The following is a 17,102-nucleotide window of genomic DNA, read 5'->3' as shown; positions in this document are numbered from 1 at the left end:
GGTTGGACGACCGATTTGCACATCAGGACCACTACGGACCTCCACCAGTTCCTCTGGCTTCGCCCTGCCCAGGCATAGTTCACCATATGCCTTATTCTGGCCTTCATGGGCATAACATACATGTGCACACACACATATAAACTATTTTTCTAAAGAAACCAGATTTCCATAAATTCTCTACCACAGCCTGTAGATTTATATTGTTTTAGCTTTCCTTTCTAAGTTTCAGTATTCCTGGGTTCGTTGGCTTTATGTAGGAAGAATGATGTAAATATTCTGCATGGGGCTGTCTCTTGAATTTTAAATATATTCTGGGTGGAAGGATTTTCTGGTCTGTACTGCGTCCTAACATCAGCCCTTCAGGAGTTCATGGGAAGAACATCTCTCTATTATATTATCTGCCCCAAACATGGGTAGGGTTTCCATACAGACACTTTGGGCCAAGCCATTAAGAGATGGCAAGGATCAAGAGAGTCCTTGTACACAGATACAACACGGCCACCAAGGAAGAATGAAGAAGAAGGAAAGGAATATCACTTCATCTCAACAGAGGAAATGACAAGGAACATCTCTGCCAACGAGTTCTTGGAGTTTGGCAGCTATCAGGGCAACATGTTTGGCACTAAATTCGAAACAGTGCACCAGATTCATAAGCAGGACAAGATTGCCATCCTTGACATTGAGCCCCAGGTGAGTAGGCACACAAAGGCAAGAACAGTGGGTTCACCCATATAATGGGGGGAGGGGTGATGAAAAGTAGAGCTCCTGGAAACTTGGAAGTTCAGGTTTGCTTCCTAAATTTTTAATGGAGCCAGCCTAATGCAAGAACAATAGTAACTGGAAACAATGCTAAGTGGTATTGGGGATTGGTAATGCTTTATTAGAAGGAATACACTTTAACAGACAGCTGGGTTTGTTGTTTCTTTTTTTCCTTCATTTCCTAGACCCTGAAGATTGTTCGGACAGCTGAGCTTTCACCTTTCATTGTGTTCATCGAACCTACTGATCAGGGCACTCAGGTGGGAAATGGGTCATGCAAGGTGGGTGGAGGTTCACTCCTTCTAGATCATGGTTAGCTGTTTCCTCCAAGGTTAAGACAAAAGGGCATGCATGCTTCATTCAAGAGATAGTAATTAAACAAGTCACGCCGTCATTGTCCTAGATAATACAGATGTTATAACTAAGATGGACAGTTGAGTAAATCTTGAATCTGATGAGACTCATGACAGAGCAGAGGGAGCTATGAAGGACAGGTGTGGCACCAGAACCACCATGGGGTACAGTATGGCTACAAAGGGAGAGGAGTCTGCAAGAGTGGCTGTTTGCTTTCCTCTATAGCATGTCATTCATTGCATTTTAAATTTTTTTGCCTATATTTTATAAGTGTGGCAAAGAGATTATTTTCTTGCTATTGAGAGTCACAATTCCACCATTTGAGGAGGGATAAAAGGAGGATCAAGAGTCCAGCGCCTTAGTTAAGTTACATAGCAAGCTCAAGGCCAATCTGGACTACTAAGAGTTTGAGGCCAGCCTGGGCTAGAGTTCAAAGTCAGAACATATATATTGAGACTGTCACACGAACAAAACAGCTGTTTGTGTTGCTTGTGTATGAATTTTCTGGCTGTCCTTAGTTCTTGTTTCCACTGGGTTAGTGGTTTCTTATCATTCAATCCTTTCTAATTCTGTACTTGGGTATTTCACTCTGATGTTAAAAGTATCCCCACCACCACTACCATGGCATGTATTTCTCTATACATTTTTACTAACGCTAAACATTGGAGCTAGAAGCCTATTGTCAATAATCTTTTTCCTTATCCTAGGATTACAACTCAGTGGTTGTTAAAAATGGCTTTTCTATGTACAAAGGGATGAGGCTTAAGTGGATGGTACTAATGAAGCCTATGCTAGGTTGCTACTGGCCTTTCAGAGGGCTCTATTTATAATTAGGATTAATTTGGGATCCTTTAGTACAGTGGTTCTCACTCAACCTGTGGGCCACAACACCTTTGGCAAACACTGTATCAATGAAAATAACTTGATGTTTAGAGGTCACAACATAAAGAACTGTTTTAGCCAGGTGGTGGTGGTGCATGCCTTTAATCCCAGTTTGGGAGGCAGAGGCAGGTGGATCTTAGTTGGCCTAGTCTACAGAGCAAGTTCCAGGATAGCAAGGACTGGTTACACAGAGAAACGGTGTCTTGAAAAACAGACAAACAAAAAAAAAAAAGGAAAATAATAGTAGATAGGGAACCAGTTAATATAACCAGTACCTGATCAAAACCTTCCCTTGGCTGCTATGAATTGGGGCTGCTGCTTCAGCTATGGCTCTCTTCTTTGCAAACTGAAGCCCTGCAGCAGCTGCAGAAGGACTCTGAGGCCATCCGTAGTCAATATTCTCACTACTTTGACCTCTCTTTGAATAATGGTGTTGATGAAACTCTTAAGAAATTGCAAGAAGCCTTTGACCAGGCTTGCAGTTCTCCACAGTGGGTACCTGTCTCCTGGGTTTACTAAGCTTACAGAATTGGAGAACCTGTTCCAGCCTCTCCCCAGCATTCGGAATGCCACCCCTCGCTTAAATCAAACAGGGCTGCTTCATCTTCTAGCTATCTGCAACTATGCGAAGTATATCAGTAGGGCTTAAGTCTTCTCACTCAGGCTACTAAAGGGCTGAAGTTTAACTTTCCTACTACCTAGATTTCAAAATGATCTCTGGAAATTGGCAGTGAGTACTATCCAATGCAACTGCTGCACAAACAAAGCAACCGTCCTCATCCCTCTGATGCCTGAGCTTCTTCTACTCTGGATTAAGTATACTCTGAAACTTTCTAAAATGCCAAAAATCTAAAGCTGCTCTAGAGAAACCCTCCAAAGCAATAAAAAAAAATCTCTGCTATGTTAAGATGCTGGTGACCTTGTAACTACATTTCAACGTCTGCACCACAATCCCCTAAAAAGCCAGGTTTTATCTTCTTAAACCTACCAGGCAAGATGCTTTTCTGGATTTAACATAGAGGTGAGGTTCTTTACAGCAATGTCCTTGAAAAACCTGCCACTGCTACTACAGGTCTCTAAAGGCTGGTGGTTATAGAGCATAAATTATCTTCTCTAGTAGAAGCCACTGTGAGCACTTTTAAGCTTCCTATTAAGTCATACTAGAATGAATGAAAATATATCTTACAGAAACAAGAGCTGAGGGCTAGGGGTGGGACAGGCATTTCATACCTGCTTAGGCCCAGGTGCCACAAATGTTTAAAACTTCTGCTGGTATTCTTGGATTTGAACACGTTTAAGCAATTATTTATTTGTAACACACCCCCCTGTAGTGATGAGGCAAGTAGGCCTGCTTTTCATCCGGCCTGGCTAGCTTTACACACGAAATAACAACACACTGATGTAGGTGGGTCATCTGTCTATCTGTTGCTTTCATTGGTTAATTAATAAAGAAACTGCTTGGCCTCATAGGTCAGAACATAGGTGGGTGGAGTAGACAGAATAGAATGCTGGGAAGAAGGAAAGTGAGGGCAGACGCCATAGATCCAGCCGCCAGGTCAGACATGCTGAATCTTTCCTGGTAAGCCACCATCTCGTGGTGCTATACAGATTACTAAATATGGGTCAAGCAAGATATGAGTTAGCCAAGAAGAGGCTAGATATAATGGGCCAGGTAGTGTTTAAATGAATACAATTTGTGTGTTGTTATTTCGGGTGTAGAGCTAGCCATGCAGGACCAAAAGCAGGCCTGCCCACAGCTCATCACTATACCCTTTCTCCCTGCTTATCGTGCAGTCCACACCATAACTGGAAGTTTCCTACCAGCAAAACAGTTATACCCCCCAGCCTCACTGACACACTACATAACACATATACTTTGGAGAAAAATGGGTTTGTATTAATCCCCCTTGAGAGCAGCTAACTGCATGTGATAGGCCCCAAAGACACAAAATTGCCAAAGGAAAAGCAAATTTCAAATAGGACAGAGAGATTCCCATTTTTATTAAAAATATTTTCATTTCTGTTCTGCCAGCCTAAGATTATTATCAGTTAGTAAACCCAACAGAAATACTTTTAAAAAGCTACAAATCACATTCTTCTCCCAGCAATGAACAAATCCATTCTTCAAAAGAAAATGAACATTAAAACAGGAGGGTATGGGAATGCTTTGGCTCCCCCCTACAAACACAACACCACACAGAATGCTAGCCCAAGCACCATGGACACCACAAGACCAGCAAGACACATACCAGAATAGAACAGCCCTCACAGGATACTGCAGATAAGAATTCCCCAGTGAACATGGTTTAATTACATTTCTTCTTTTACTCACAGAAGGTCCTATGCTATTTTATTCAGCAGATTTAATTTTTACAAACATTAAAAAAAGCAAACTAGGAGAGGACTATCTATGGCATTGTTTAAAATGGCCACTAATAAATAGCTGCAGACAGTTACTAGGCAGTTTCATGTCTGAAGGTGTGTTCCCCCACTCAAGCAGGGGGGTCAGTGGCAAAAACCTGCTTTTCATCTTGCATATCCTTAAAACAGGACAGGACAAGATGGCCACATCCTAACCACTGAGATCACAAGTGGCAGCTAAAGTGTACCAGAACTCTGTATTCTGTTTGGGACCTCTGTTCTACTCCCTCAACAAAATGTTTTCTCAATAAGGCTTTCATTTCTTTTCCCAGCTTGACATAATGATTCAAGTTGCTTTTACTATTCAGACATATCTTCCACCACTTTTACTTTCTTCTTCTTTTTCTTTTTGCTGGTATTACTGTCCTAAAGAAAGAAAAAAATAAGTACCCATTGCCAAAACATTTATAACTCTTCCCAAAAAAAAATCTTGTAAATTACAGACAAGTCTGTTCAGGATCTTTAAGGACATTTGGGATTAAACAAATTTTGCCTGTGAACTGCTTCTCAGTAAAGTCCTAGAGGTCTACTTTCACAAGGGCATTGAGCAATTAAGATACACTCTTCCCCACCAACCAGCAACATAATTCAAATCAAGATCCATTGCTCTAAAATGCTGGGTGCTCCTACTTGTCTGTCCACAGAGGGGCGGGGGTGTGTGGACAGATAGGAAAAATCCAAAATACAGGGCAGCCCAAAAGAGGAAATGGTGGAACCCCATTCCTGCACCACAATCCCTGTCAAAGACTCAGCCAGCACAAAGGTACCCAATGTTTACACATACCCCATGTCCAGCTTCGCCCCCACTTTCTAACACAGTTTTAGGCTTCTTATCCTTCTTATTCTTCTTTTCCTTCTTCATTAACTGGGAAACTACTGGAGAGTTCTCATCACTTTCACTCTCCCGCTTCCTCTGAGAGAAAAATAATTCATCCAGTTAGAAATGTTGGAAGTTACCAAAAAAGATTCCAAGTAAACCCAGCAGTAAATTTTGTGTCTATAGACTTGAATAGTGCCTGACTTATTAAAGATTTGAAGACAGTATCTCACTAAATAATAGTACAGAGTAAACCATGGGACATAATGGGTGTGCCAAAGCAGTTTGGGGTATAGAAGACCTTAAAAAGGCTGCCTCAGTAAACTAACTCCTTGCTCTCTTAGGTGCTCAAATAGGCACAAATCACCAGTTCAACCCACATAGCTTATTACTAGTCACCCAGGTTTCTAACTGCAGACATAACATTTGGGATTATAATGACAGTGGCCCCCAACCTTGGGGAGCCAAGTTACCAACATATTCTTCACTCTTCCTTTAAAGAGTAAGCTAGTATTGACTGAAGATCTTTGCTGGTATCTGACAATTCTGCCCCCTGCTGAGTTTACTAAGGGCCTCTGACTTCAGCACATTTATGCTACCTATCATTTAACCCAGGGTAAAGGCAAAATGTATCACACACATTCCATACAAGGTTATTGCCACAGCGGAGGTAGGAGCCTAGGTCTGATTCTTAAGCCCACACTCCCCCTACAGCAGACATAACACAACCTCAAGTATCAAACAATATTTGTGTGTGGACTACAGCATGGATAAAGCCTTCCTTGGTAGCTAAGACATTTTTTTTATTAGTTTTCAAGACAGAGTTTCTCTATGTAGCTCTGGTACTTGCTCTGTAGACCTGACAAGCTAGCCTGGCTTAAAGCACATTTCAAACAGGTCATACCACTTACTTTTATGACTTTTACCACATCAGCAGTTAATTGAGGGGTTTGTATTGCTTCAGCAACCAGTGTTTTCCTGCCAGAATCACTGAAAGACAAAGAGGTAATATGAGGTTAAATTCATGGGAGAGCTTTCCATGGTGGTTCATCATGTCACGTGCCCTGTTATTCAGTGATACTGGGCAACCCTAAAGGGATTCTCTCCATAGTCCATACCCCGACTGGTAGGTAGGACCAAGCCTGTATAATAGTAGTTACCTAGGCTTCATAGAGCAAAAGAAGGAAAAGAAAGCTGAGCTGCAGTGTTAGGACCTATGGCCTAGCATTTAGCAGCTGCCCCCAAATAAAAGTTTCCAACTCCCCTTGGCTATCTGGTCTCCTGTCTCACTTATTATCAAAGACCAAATGGTAAGTATCACCCCAGTCCCAGGCACTATCCTTACCTGTAGTCAATGTAGTCCTGTTTCCAGGTGACAGGGGTGTTTTCTGTGGGTTTGCCATGCTTGTCCAGAAAGCCCTGCTTGATCATCATCTTCTTCTGACTTGCCTAGAGCATTTCAAACATTAGATTATTATCAATACAAGAAGTAGCCACGGGGGCTGGAGAGATGGCTCAGCGGTTAAGAGCATTGCCTGCTCTTCCAAAGGTCCTGAGTTTAATTCCCAGCAACCACATGGTGGCTCATAACCATCTGTAATGAGGTCTGGTGCCCTCTTCTGGCCTGCAGATATACACACAGACAGAATATTGTATACATAATAAATAAATAAATATTAAAAAAAGAAGTAGCCAGTATGTTCACAATATCTAACTTTACAATGGCTTGAGTGAAAAGACCTTCCCCAGATCTATGTAGCTTTAATCCCAGCACTCGGAGACAGAGGTAAGTGGTTCTCTGAGTTCAAGGTCAGCATGGACTACAGAACGGGTTCCAGGACAGCTACACAGAGAAACCCTGCCCAGAAAAAACAAGAAAACCTTTTAACTGTGGATACTCCAGAAACCAAGAGACCTCCTTCACATTTGACAGTCATTGTTCACCACCCAACAGTGATGATTTAAGTAATGCCCAACTGTTTCAATCAACTATACTGAGAATCTCTAAAGTCCAAGATAGGGCATGCCTCTGCTCACCATCAATTATCTAGAGCCCCAAATAATAAAAGGCTATGGCAATGGAGACGCACAAAGAGCTGCATGAGTAACACAAATAAAACCCAGCGAGGGCTACCACCCAGTACCACTTACCTTTGGACCCAAACCCCACTTCCGAGGATAAGTGTCTCTCTCCATGATCACCCTCTTTATCTTGGCTACTATACCATGATCACAGGTAGAAATCACTGCTGTAGTCATCAATGCAATAGCTGTAGGCATTAGAAAGAGAAAAAAGAATGATTTGGACATGAGTTCTACTGTTTTATGCCTTTTCAGAATTCATAAGTCCTGAACTCTATTACCTTAACTGATGCTTCTTTTGCTCAGGATGTATGTATAGAAAAAAGTCTCCACAACAGCAAGAAACATTTGAAGTAATATTAAATTTACCAAATTAAAAACTACTCAACTAAAGCAACTGAAGAAACATGTAACAAGGCATGTACCTCTGGACATGTACAGCAATGATGTATATACTGCCCTCAGGTCTATAGAACACTAAGTTGTAAGAATCTGTTTTCTGCTAGGTATCAGAATGGACTTTACACAGATATCCCACCCCCATCTATTCATAGAACTAAGACATGACTTATTTCTGGTACAAATTAGGATTATTAAATGAATAGCTTGGACTTATTGAGAAGGCCACAGAACACTGTTAAGTTTTAAGAGATATCAATCCATTAGTAGCTAAGCCTTTACAAATTAAAGTCACTGATTCAGGCAATGGTGTCACACAACCTTTAATCCCAGCACTTGGGAGGCAGAGGCAAGTGGATCTGTGAGTTTGAGGCCAGCCTGGTCTACAGAATAAGTTCCATGACAGCCAAGACTATACAGAGAAACATTGTCTTGAAAAACCAAAAGTCACTGATATGAACTACAAGTAGTGAACTAAAATCTCTCTTTCATTCATCAGACAACCATGACTACTCTTGCTCTTGGAGTTTCACAAAAGAGCCAAGAACATATAAATGTGCAACACTTCTCCTTAATCTGTACCTGACTAACCTGTCTATTCATAAATTACCTATACAAAGCCCAGGAAACACCATTAATTAGATAAAACTGAGGGACCATGACACAGGACTGGCCCACAATAAGCCTACCTTTGAAGGTACAGAGCCCCAACTCCAGAAATGAGAGGCACCCCCTCCTTACCTATGCAGATCGCTTCCCCCTTGGTGGTAATGACCACAATCTCCTGGTTGACCTCAATGCCATCCTCATATCGGAGAACACCAGGAAGCATGATCTTGGCCCCATAGCATATTGCATTCACCTATAGAGACAGTATCACATGTGGTCCAGATGTTATTTTCCAATATTCCTGTTCCACTTCCATACCAGAACAGAGGATGACTATAAGGGGGGAGGTAGCCTGAGAGTGGGAAATAGGAATAATAGCACTGATAGTCTATCAACTACAATGGCATATGAAGGAACACAGAATAGTAACAAACACTATCATGTACTAGCACTGCTCTAAAATTTTCACATAGACTACAAAATACTAAAGGAAACTTTGAGCTCCAAACACAGATACACATATCACAAAACATACATAATAAAAATAAGAATGCTTCTTCTGTTTATTCACTGGTCTATACAAGTAGGGTATTGAATTCTACTTTTATCAGATGGCCCTAGTCCAAGGGGATCCTTGACCTTCATAGGCCCCAGGTATGCATGTGGTACAGACATACATGCACATAAAATACTCATACACATAAAACAAAATGAATCATGTCTTAGGGGGCAAGATAAATGACTTAGCAAGTAAAGGTACTACCCAAGTTTGACCATTGGAATTCACATGGTGGAGAGAACCAACTACCTTAAGTTGTCCTTGACCAACCTCCGTGCATATGCATGTACACACAAACAAAGCATAATTTAAAAAAACCTGCCTCAGAGTTTTCTATCAGAGTGCTCTTGAATCTGTCAGGAAAAAACAGTGCATTTGCTAGAGATGAAGCAATAACAAACACCCAAAGCAACTTGCTAACAAAATTACCAGACCTGTTAAATCACATCCACATTTTTTTTTTTTTTTTTTTTTTTTTTTTTTTTTTTTGGTTTTTCGAGACAGGGTTTCTCTGTGGTTTTGGAGCCTATCCTGGAACTAGCTCTTGTAGACCAGGCTGGTCTCGAACTCACAGAGATCCGCCTGCCTCTGCCTCCCGAGTGCTGGGATTAAAGGCGTGCGCCACCACCGCCCGGCCCACATCCTTAGCCAATAATTACAAATTAAGGCCACTTCTCCAGTTCTGTGACCCCCCTGCAATGCATGTGTAAACCTCTTATCATCTTGTCTTTACTTAACTAGATCTCTTGCTGACCAATTCTAACTTCTCTTTTAAATTTACTCAGAAGCCAACAGTCTGACCCCAGCACAAGGGCATATCACATTTACACAATTATGGTTAAGCTTTTTCAGTTCCTGTTAGTGTCACTCGTTAGTATTACCTCTTCAATTTTTTTCCCTTGATTATGAACTATAAGTTTTCAGAAGACTTATACATATTTTAAGATTTAAATATACAGAAATTTGTCTTTCAAAAAAATCTTATGACTAAATAACATTTATTTAAATTATTAGGACCGTTTTTGATTATAAGGTGATATAGAGAATACACAATTAAGAGCTGATGATGATCGGCTCAGTGAAGTTTGGATTATATTTTCTCAAATGATAATGTACTTCAACAGAAGCACCAATTCACTGAAATCCCTACAGGGTAAATACCATATCTCTGAAACTCTCTAGTCTTAACCTTTACCTATTGACACAATCTTTTATAGCAACTTAAATAAATCAAGATTATTTTAGGCACAGAGAGAGCAACAAATTAAAGGAAGGCATTTTTTTTAGGTATCACTGATAGTTTAGTACTTGAACAAAATTGCTTGACAAAGACTCTTTCAATGATAGATTTACATTATTGAAATTCTACTTTAGAGTGATATACACACACATACACATACCTGGGTTTAACCTAATTTAACAAACCTAGCCATGAATGTTCCTATTACTAGTGGCACAAAGAGAAATCTATAAAACTAAAGGGGGAGGAGTAACCACAATGAAAATAAAAATACATAAATATGACTTCATATACTAACATTTCATCTTTGGAGCAACATTCTCTACAAACATGAACTTTTAATCTATAACTTACTGCACTATCTTTCATAACCAGACGTTTATGAGATGTCAGCAGCTTTTCCAAAGGGTAAACAACACGCCGCAAGTAAGTCTCATCCTTATGGTTATCATACAGCCACTGAGCATCAAGTATATCATGCATCGTCACCATATGGTCCTGAAAAACAGTCAGATAATAAATTCTGTGTCTTCATACTGTATAACAATCCATCAGACCCCCAAACTTTTTACACCTGAATGTAACTACACATTATCTTCTAGTTCAGGCTCATTATGAGACTTTGGAGTCTCCTTTGGGGTATTTGTACATGTTACCATCTTAGATCTAGGTAGGCACTCCATTTTTTGGTACTGTTAGGGATGCAACCCAGGTTGTGTGCAAATATTTGCCAAGTGCTCTTAACACTCAAGCTCTGATTAAGATTGGTATACACTAGAAAGTGTATGAATAGAGTAATACTCACTATTCAGTCATTTCCCTTAGCCAATTTCAATGTGCCAAATTTAATTAACAAAACAGGGAAGCTGCCCTGACCTGAAATCAACACTTTGAAATCTTTCATTAAACGATATAAAATAGATTTCTACCAAGGGCAGAGAGTCTAAGAATCAGTTCTAAAACTAATCCCATAATTGCATACCTTTTCACTCATGACTCCAGAACGCACCCTCCGAAGTTCCTGCATCTGACCACCAACCCCCAGTAACAAGCCAAGGTGTACACATAGTGTCCGAATGTAAGTGCCAGCTTCACAGCTCACCCAAAAGATTCCTAAGACAAACACAGAAACACAAATAGCACCTATTGTCTAGAGTAAATGCATGATTTTCCCCCTTCAACTGAACCATTATGATTAGAGAAAATCCTGGACATGGTGGTACCCAACTTTATTATCAGGAGACAGCGACAAGTGGATCTCTGTGAATTCATGGCCAACCAGAGCTACATAATGGAGAAACCCTATCTAAAACAAACTAACAAAAAGATTCGAGTTAAGAGATACAGGGAATAGTGAGTGTATGAGTACACAACATACTCAAAGCTTCTACTCATAACAGAATTCTTGAGAATGCACCCTACCTACTTAGATCTAAAACAATTAAGCCTGGTATAGGCCTAATGACCCACCTAATCTTCTTTCAGGATCATATTCTATCATTTTGCTCTCGTAGATAGTCCTCACTCGAAGCTGCCTCTTTACTGCTGCAATAAGTGGGGGTCGCTGAAACAGGGCACCTGTCAGAGTTTCTAGGGCCTAAGAACAAAGCAAAAAACAAAAAGAAATCCTATTCATTATGAGGGCTCATTTTTAAATAAGACAACGGGACATAGTTCAGGAATTTAAGGACATAATTCAAATACAAAAGTTTTCTTTCGATAATTTAAGAGCTAAATCTTTATTTCAGTTTCCTCTTTTTCAACTGAGGAATGGCTCATCACTGATTAGAACTTCTTCCTCAGTAAAGGCATGGTCAGAAGGCACCCCTATCACCAGCTGTTCTCCTCCCAGGAGGCTCTTAAAAGGGCACAAGATCTACTAGCCAGGAAGACTTCCCTGAGTCCAGATATTTAGGAGTTCAGACACCAAAATCAACAAAGGTACCCTCCTCCCTAACTTATATAGACTTACCCTAGAAAGCTGAGTACCCCCTTCAAGAGCATTGTGCAGCCGGACAATTCCCACATACTCTTTGCCTGAAAAATGACAAGAGTAGTCAGGTGTGGCCACTGAGTTTTCTGTTTTACATTATGTTCCACCACTGCCATTTTACATGGCAGAAGCAGCAGGGAATCCAAGATCATGTTTCAATAAAATCTATACTAACAGATCTCATGTTGTGCATAGAGAAGAGAAATGAAGATACTTTTTCTTGGATCAGTCATAGCACATGCCTACAAACTAAACCCAACAGTTTGGAGACCAAGATGGGAAGACAGATTTTCAAGGCAGCATGAGCTACACAGCAAAACCTTGTCTCAAAAAAGGAAGGAAAAAAAGAACAATTATACCCACTCTTTAGAATGACTGGAAAATACCTTGCACTTTAAGAATAATTTTCTCCAGTAAAAGTGAAGGAAAGACAATTGGGAAAGAAATATAACTAGAGTTAAGCAGCAGCAAGCATGCTGGGCAGTGGAGGCAGATGCCTTTAATCCCAGCACTTACTTGGGAGGGAGAGGCCAACCTGGTCTACAGAGAAACCCTGTCTCAAAGATCAAACAAAAAACAAAAACAAACAAACAAACAAAAACAACCACCAGATTCTGTCAGAGAACAAAATTATATAGAAACCAAATTATTTTATTTTCTAAAGACGAAAGTTTCCAAGAGCCAAAATGTAGAAGTGAAACAAGTATAGAACATTTTCCAATCACTAAAAAGATAGCCCCTACTCTCTCTTCTACACACCTGCACTCTGTTGTGATTTCACCAAACGAGTGGCTCGTTCAATACACACAATTAAACAACCAGTCACTTTGGGATCTAGTGTGCCACTGTGACCTGTCTTCTCTACCCGAAGTATTCGTCGGATCCAGGCTACCACCTCATGGGAAGAGGGGTTAGAAGGCTTGTCAAGATTAATAAAACCTGTCCTAGAATAGAAAAAAAAAAGTGTTACCACCTGTTCTTGTAGTCTAAAAACAATATGAAGAGTTATAAAAAAAGCAAATAAATCACATATATAGATTATATATATTCAGGGCAAAGCTGTTTTAAGCTGCCACCATTTCCGTGAATAACTAATGTAAAAGTATTCATTTCAAAATAACTTAAGTTTGGACAGAGCCATTTCACCATGCTTACCTGATATAGTCCCCAATCTCCCTCTTCAAAGGATTTGAACCACAAGGAATCGGTGTATAGTGTGCTGTCCTTACATTTAGCTTATCAAAATTCTAGAAAACAATAATATAAGTTTAACAACACATTGATAGAAGTAAAATAAGAGTCAGTAAGTACCACTACCAACCATGGCAGTCCTTCAAGCCCATAAATGTAGTTTTGTTTCTATTATTAACACCATTATTGGTGTGATACACTATTAAGCCTTCTTATGTACTGGGGAAACTCCCAATACTATTGAGAAAAGAATAAATCTGAGAATTTAGTCAATGCTCTAAAAAAAAAATACTTGTGGAGGGTACTGTAAAACACAAAATAGCAGGGCTGGAAAGATGGCTCAGCTAGATGCACTGGTTGTTCCTCCAGGACCCAGGTTCAATTCCCAGCAACAACATGGCAGCTCACAATTGTCTGTACCTTCAGGTCCAGGGCATCTGACACCCTCACACAGAATATATACAGCCAAAACACTGATGTACATTAAATAAATAAACACAAAATAGCTTTGACTTTCTCAGATCAACCAAATTGAAGACAGCTGGCAATTTTCCTCAACATGGGCAGCTTGGTTCTGTTCCAGATACCTACCTACCTCTGATTTGTCTGTTCCTTTTCAGTCTCCTGACTAAAACTTAGCCACTAGTCAGGAAGAATTCACCAACTAAAAAGCCCATCTTTCATCATCAGTTTAGTTCCATTATGCCTACTACAAAGAGCAATGCTTGTTTAATTGTTTCTCCCATCTCTGTGTGCTAGCTATTTTTCCAGGGCCAACATCCAAATTCAACTTGGTTGAATGATATAAACAAACCTCACTATTTTACCAACACATGGTTTATTAAAATACTTGATGGTGTCAGTGAGATGGCTCAGTGGGTAAGGATTCCTGTTGCCTGACAATCTAAGTTCAACCTCAGGAACTCACATGTTAGTTGAGAATGGACTTCTGCAAGTTGTCCTTTAACTTTAACATGCATGTCATGTGTGGTATGCACCACCTATTTCATCCACTCTAATAAATTAATAAAAATTTCTATTTAAAAACCCCGTTTGTTAAGAGATGTCATAACTTCATAGCTAGTATCCACTTTGTGAAAATTATAAATTTTAGTTCAACCCATTATTCAATGTCACCATTAAGTCCCTAAATAATAACCATAAAATCTGTGACAATCAGGAACCGTTAAGCACACTTCATAGAATACCTGCCATAACTCAAAGCACATCATCCTAAGAGAAAATATGAGCAACTAATAGATTCAGTGAGGTTAGTTAAGTATCTAGTCCAAGGTCACATTCTATTTTGAATCTAAGGCTTCAAAATGCTCTTAGGCACTGAAACAGTCTACAAGAGATGATTTCAGAAGTGCAACTATTTAAAACTGACAGTAATGAGCATTTTGGTGACGTACTATGTTCCAGAACAATGTTGGATGAATTACAAATTAAAAATGAGTCCTTCATCTCAGATACATTGAAAAACTGCCTTAATGCTGCATCATTTGGCAGTTTTCTAAATAAAACATGCTGGCACTAAGCATTTTTTTTTGAGACAGTCTTTCTATGTAAACCAGGCTGGCCTGGCCCACTGGGATTAAAGGTATGCATATCACCATGCCCAGCCTAGCAACAAGCACGCCTTATTAGCTGTTTAATTAAAAATATGAAATTCAAGCATTCTTCTGATACACACAGCACATACCTTTAGTAACAAGGGCCACTGAGAATTGTCCAATTGGGCTACTCTGGATTCTGGTTTGATAAGAAATTCTTCAGCATGTTGTATTTCCTTCAAGAGAGTAGAAACATTTATCTTCCCACCTGACTTAGAACAATTCTAATACTAGGACAGAAGTGCATGCCTTTTAAAGAAACAAGAGGGAAGGGGTGTTGATTTCTGAAACTGAGTGTCACTAGGAAGTTTGAAAGAGTATTGAAAAAGGAGCTCACTAAACCTTAGGGATGATAGCAAGTTGAGTCCAAATATTTCAATAATACTGTCGGTCTGCTGATGGAATAAGTAAGAAAAATTCAGGGAGAACATTTCACCATTTAGTAAGCCGTGCATGATAGAAAACTCCTCTAGGAGTTGTTATTTCAGGTTTTTGCTGGCTCTACATAAGGACCAATAAGTGCCAACATACTGATTAAGAATATTTTAAAGCATTTTCCCCCTTTAATGTGTTTAAATTATCTCTATCTCTCTCACTCAAAGCAAAGTAAAACATTTCCTACTCACAGCTACATCATCTTCTTGTAATGGCTTCCGGTCTTTTTTCTTTTTATGCTTCTTTGGCAAAGTAATTACTACAAAAAAATTTAAGATTTGGAGATTTCTTTAAAAACTAAAATAAAAGTTTAAACTTAAGTCCAAAATCAGGGCAAACAGAAGACAATATTTTTAAGTCTAGCATTACTGAAGAAAACTTAACGTTTGTGATGCCAAACACTAGATGGCTTGGCTGGTAAATGACTCTAGCACGTGTTGGTTTCTCTTCGGGTTCTCCACGTGGCTGTGGCAAGGCCAAATATACTTAGGGAAGTGCTGTTCACAGGCTGGAAAGTTCCACAAACAACCACTGCACCGTCCGTAAGGGCTTGTGATCTCTTAAAATTTTCTTGCAGGTCTGAATTACACTCGCTCCCCTGCCCCTTCCTCTGCATCTTTGCTACCTTCATTTTAGCAATATCCTGTCTAATGGCAGCAGAAATGCTATCACATCTCCTTATCACGACAGAGTCGCCTCCACGGCTGAGATGCCTTTGGAAGGGAACCGGGTGTAATCTTTTCCCGGACCTAATGGAGTCTTAGTCACTAGAGGTTCTCGCACTCGTGCATTCACCTATAGACCTAGGAACTAGCGGCGACGCGGTCAAACTGAGGGCGGGAACGCATGGAACCTCGGATCATGATACAACCTCACTATCACTAGCACACAGTTTATCAGAAAGCCGCGCAGGTCTCATGGCACGGCCACCCGTAATCCTTACCTTCTGCATCCGCCATCTTGCACCGCACCGCGTGCGTCCCGCCCAAGCAGCCACCAGCTAGGAACCACAGACTCCTACCTTCTGAAACCAGTCGGGCCCTGCAGCTAGACCCGCCCACCGTAGCACCTCCCTAAATTGGTGGGACAACAAAAAGGAAGTGGCGAGGAGGCTGGGGGGGGGGGGCTCGAGGAATGCGCGGGCTCTCTGCTCAATCCCATTCGCTGACTTGGCCACTGAGTTGCAAGCACGCAGGCGCCTGGAAACTCCTCCCAACCCTTAACTCCACTCTTTGGAACCTCCGACAGGAGTCCACTGCTGCAGTCTGGGGCGGGTGGGCGCGGCATCTACTGTGCCCTCCTTGCGGTTTCAATCTATTTTCTACTTCAGAACATGGATGGCCTACTTAGCACTCTATAAATATTATCTAGTTCTAACTCGTACCGATATTTTCTGTTTGTTATCATGCCAGTCTCAATTGAAAAAGATGTTGAAGTACAGAGAGTGAAAGTGAAAGCCGTTTACTTCTTGAAATTCCTATCAAGTTTTGACTGTATTGGCCAATAGGAATTGAGTGCGAGCTTTTAAATTTTCTAGCAGCCTCATCAAACTAAAAAGAATGAAAATTATTCTCAATAGTTAATTTTATATAACCCTGCACATCTAAAATGTTATTTTAACATGGAAGCAATATGTAGCAGTATGTGATATTTTACTTTATTTCCTGCCTGAAGTTTTCCAGTGTATGTCTCACACTTAAACTGCACACCTCGGTTCTAACTCCACAGCCGTGACCTATGGCAAG

At 40.3% G+C, this 17,102-nt stretch overlaps 2 protein-coding genes and 1 non-coding gene across 4 annotated transcripts in view; 1 reads left to right on the top strand and 2 right to left on the bottom strand.

Annotated features, from left to right (window-relative positions):
* LOC121437073 (55 kDa erythrocyte membrane protein-like) overlaps positions 1-2,514 on the top strand; it is a 29,817-nt gene extending 27,303 nt beyond the window's left edge. The window contains 3 exon segments of the mRNA XM_041636925.1: positions 488-690; positions 945-1,019; positions 2,341-2,514. Coding sequence (XP_041492859.1) covers positions 488-690; positions 945-1,019; positions 2,341-2,514 — 452 coding nt within the window.
* A 1,361-nt stretch (positions 2,515-3,875) lies between these two features.
* LOC121437125 (H/ACA ribonucleoprotein complex subunit DKC1-like) lies at positions 3,876-16,380 on the bottom strand. 2 transcript variants are annotated; one of them, XM_041636965.1, is made up of 15 exons: positions 16,301-16,380; positions 15,549-15,616; positions 15,012-15,098; positions 13,271-13,362; positions 12,875-13,059; positions 12,095-12,159; positions 11,593-11,719; positions 11,105-11,235; positions 10,477-10,620; positions 8,456-8,576; positions 7,385-7,503; positions 6,579-6,682; positions 6,145-6,223; positions 5,201-5,329; positions 3,876-4,782 (listed from the first exon to the last, which is right to left on the bottom strand). In XM_041636965.1, the coding sequence occupies exons 1-15, from the start codon at positions 16,314-16,316 to the stop codon at positions 4,717-4,719; spliced, it is 1,533 nt and encodes a 510-aa protein (XP_041492899.1). In that variant the 5' UTR covers positions 16,317-16,380; the 3' UTR covers positions 3,876-4,716. The 2 variants fall into 2 exon arrangements, with proteins under 2 accessions (XP_041492899.1, XP_041492898.1); XM_041636964.1 differs by lacking the exon at positions 3,876-4,782 and having other exon boundaries at positions 5,059-5,329.
* LOC121437289 lies at positions 10,888-11,018 on the bottom strand. The gene has a single exon (XR_005972951.1). It is a non-coding gene; the product is annotated as a small nucleolar RNA SNORA36 family (small nucleolar RNA).
* Positions 16,381-17,102: the final 722 nt, after the last annotated feature.

This window comes from Microtus oregoni, unplaced genomic scaffold, assembly GCF_018167655.1.
Source record: "Microtus oregoni isolate MIOR12 unplaced genomic scaffold, Mior012 000050F_ref0000143, whole genome shotgun sequence".
Taxonomy (NCBI): Eukaryota; Metazoa; Chordata; class Mammalia; order Rodentia; family Cricetidae; genus Microtus; species Microtus oregoni.
Note: the sequence above shows the minus strand (reverse complement) of the source record. Positions and strands in the feature narration are given on the sequence as shown.

Bases quoted from the DNA above. Each gene is read 5' to 3' on its own strand.
- LOC121437125 (XM_041636965.1), bottom strand. The intron at 11,720-12,094 runs GTAAGTCTATAT...CTTTGTTCTTAG, and splicing joins GGGGTACTCAGCTTTCTAGG to GCCCTAGAAACTCTGACAGG. The intron at 7,504-8,455 runs GTAAGGAGGGGG...TAATGCCTACAG, and splicing joins GGGGGAAGCGATCTGCATAG to CTATTGCATTGATGACTACA.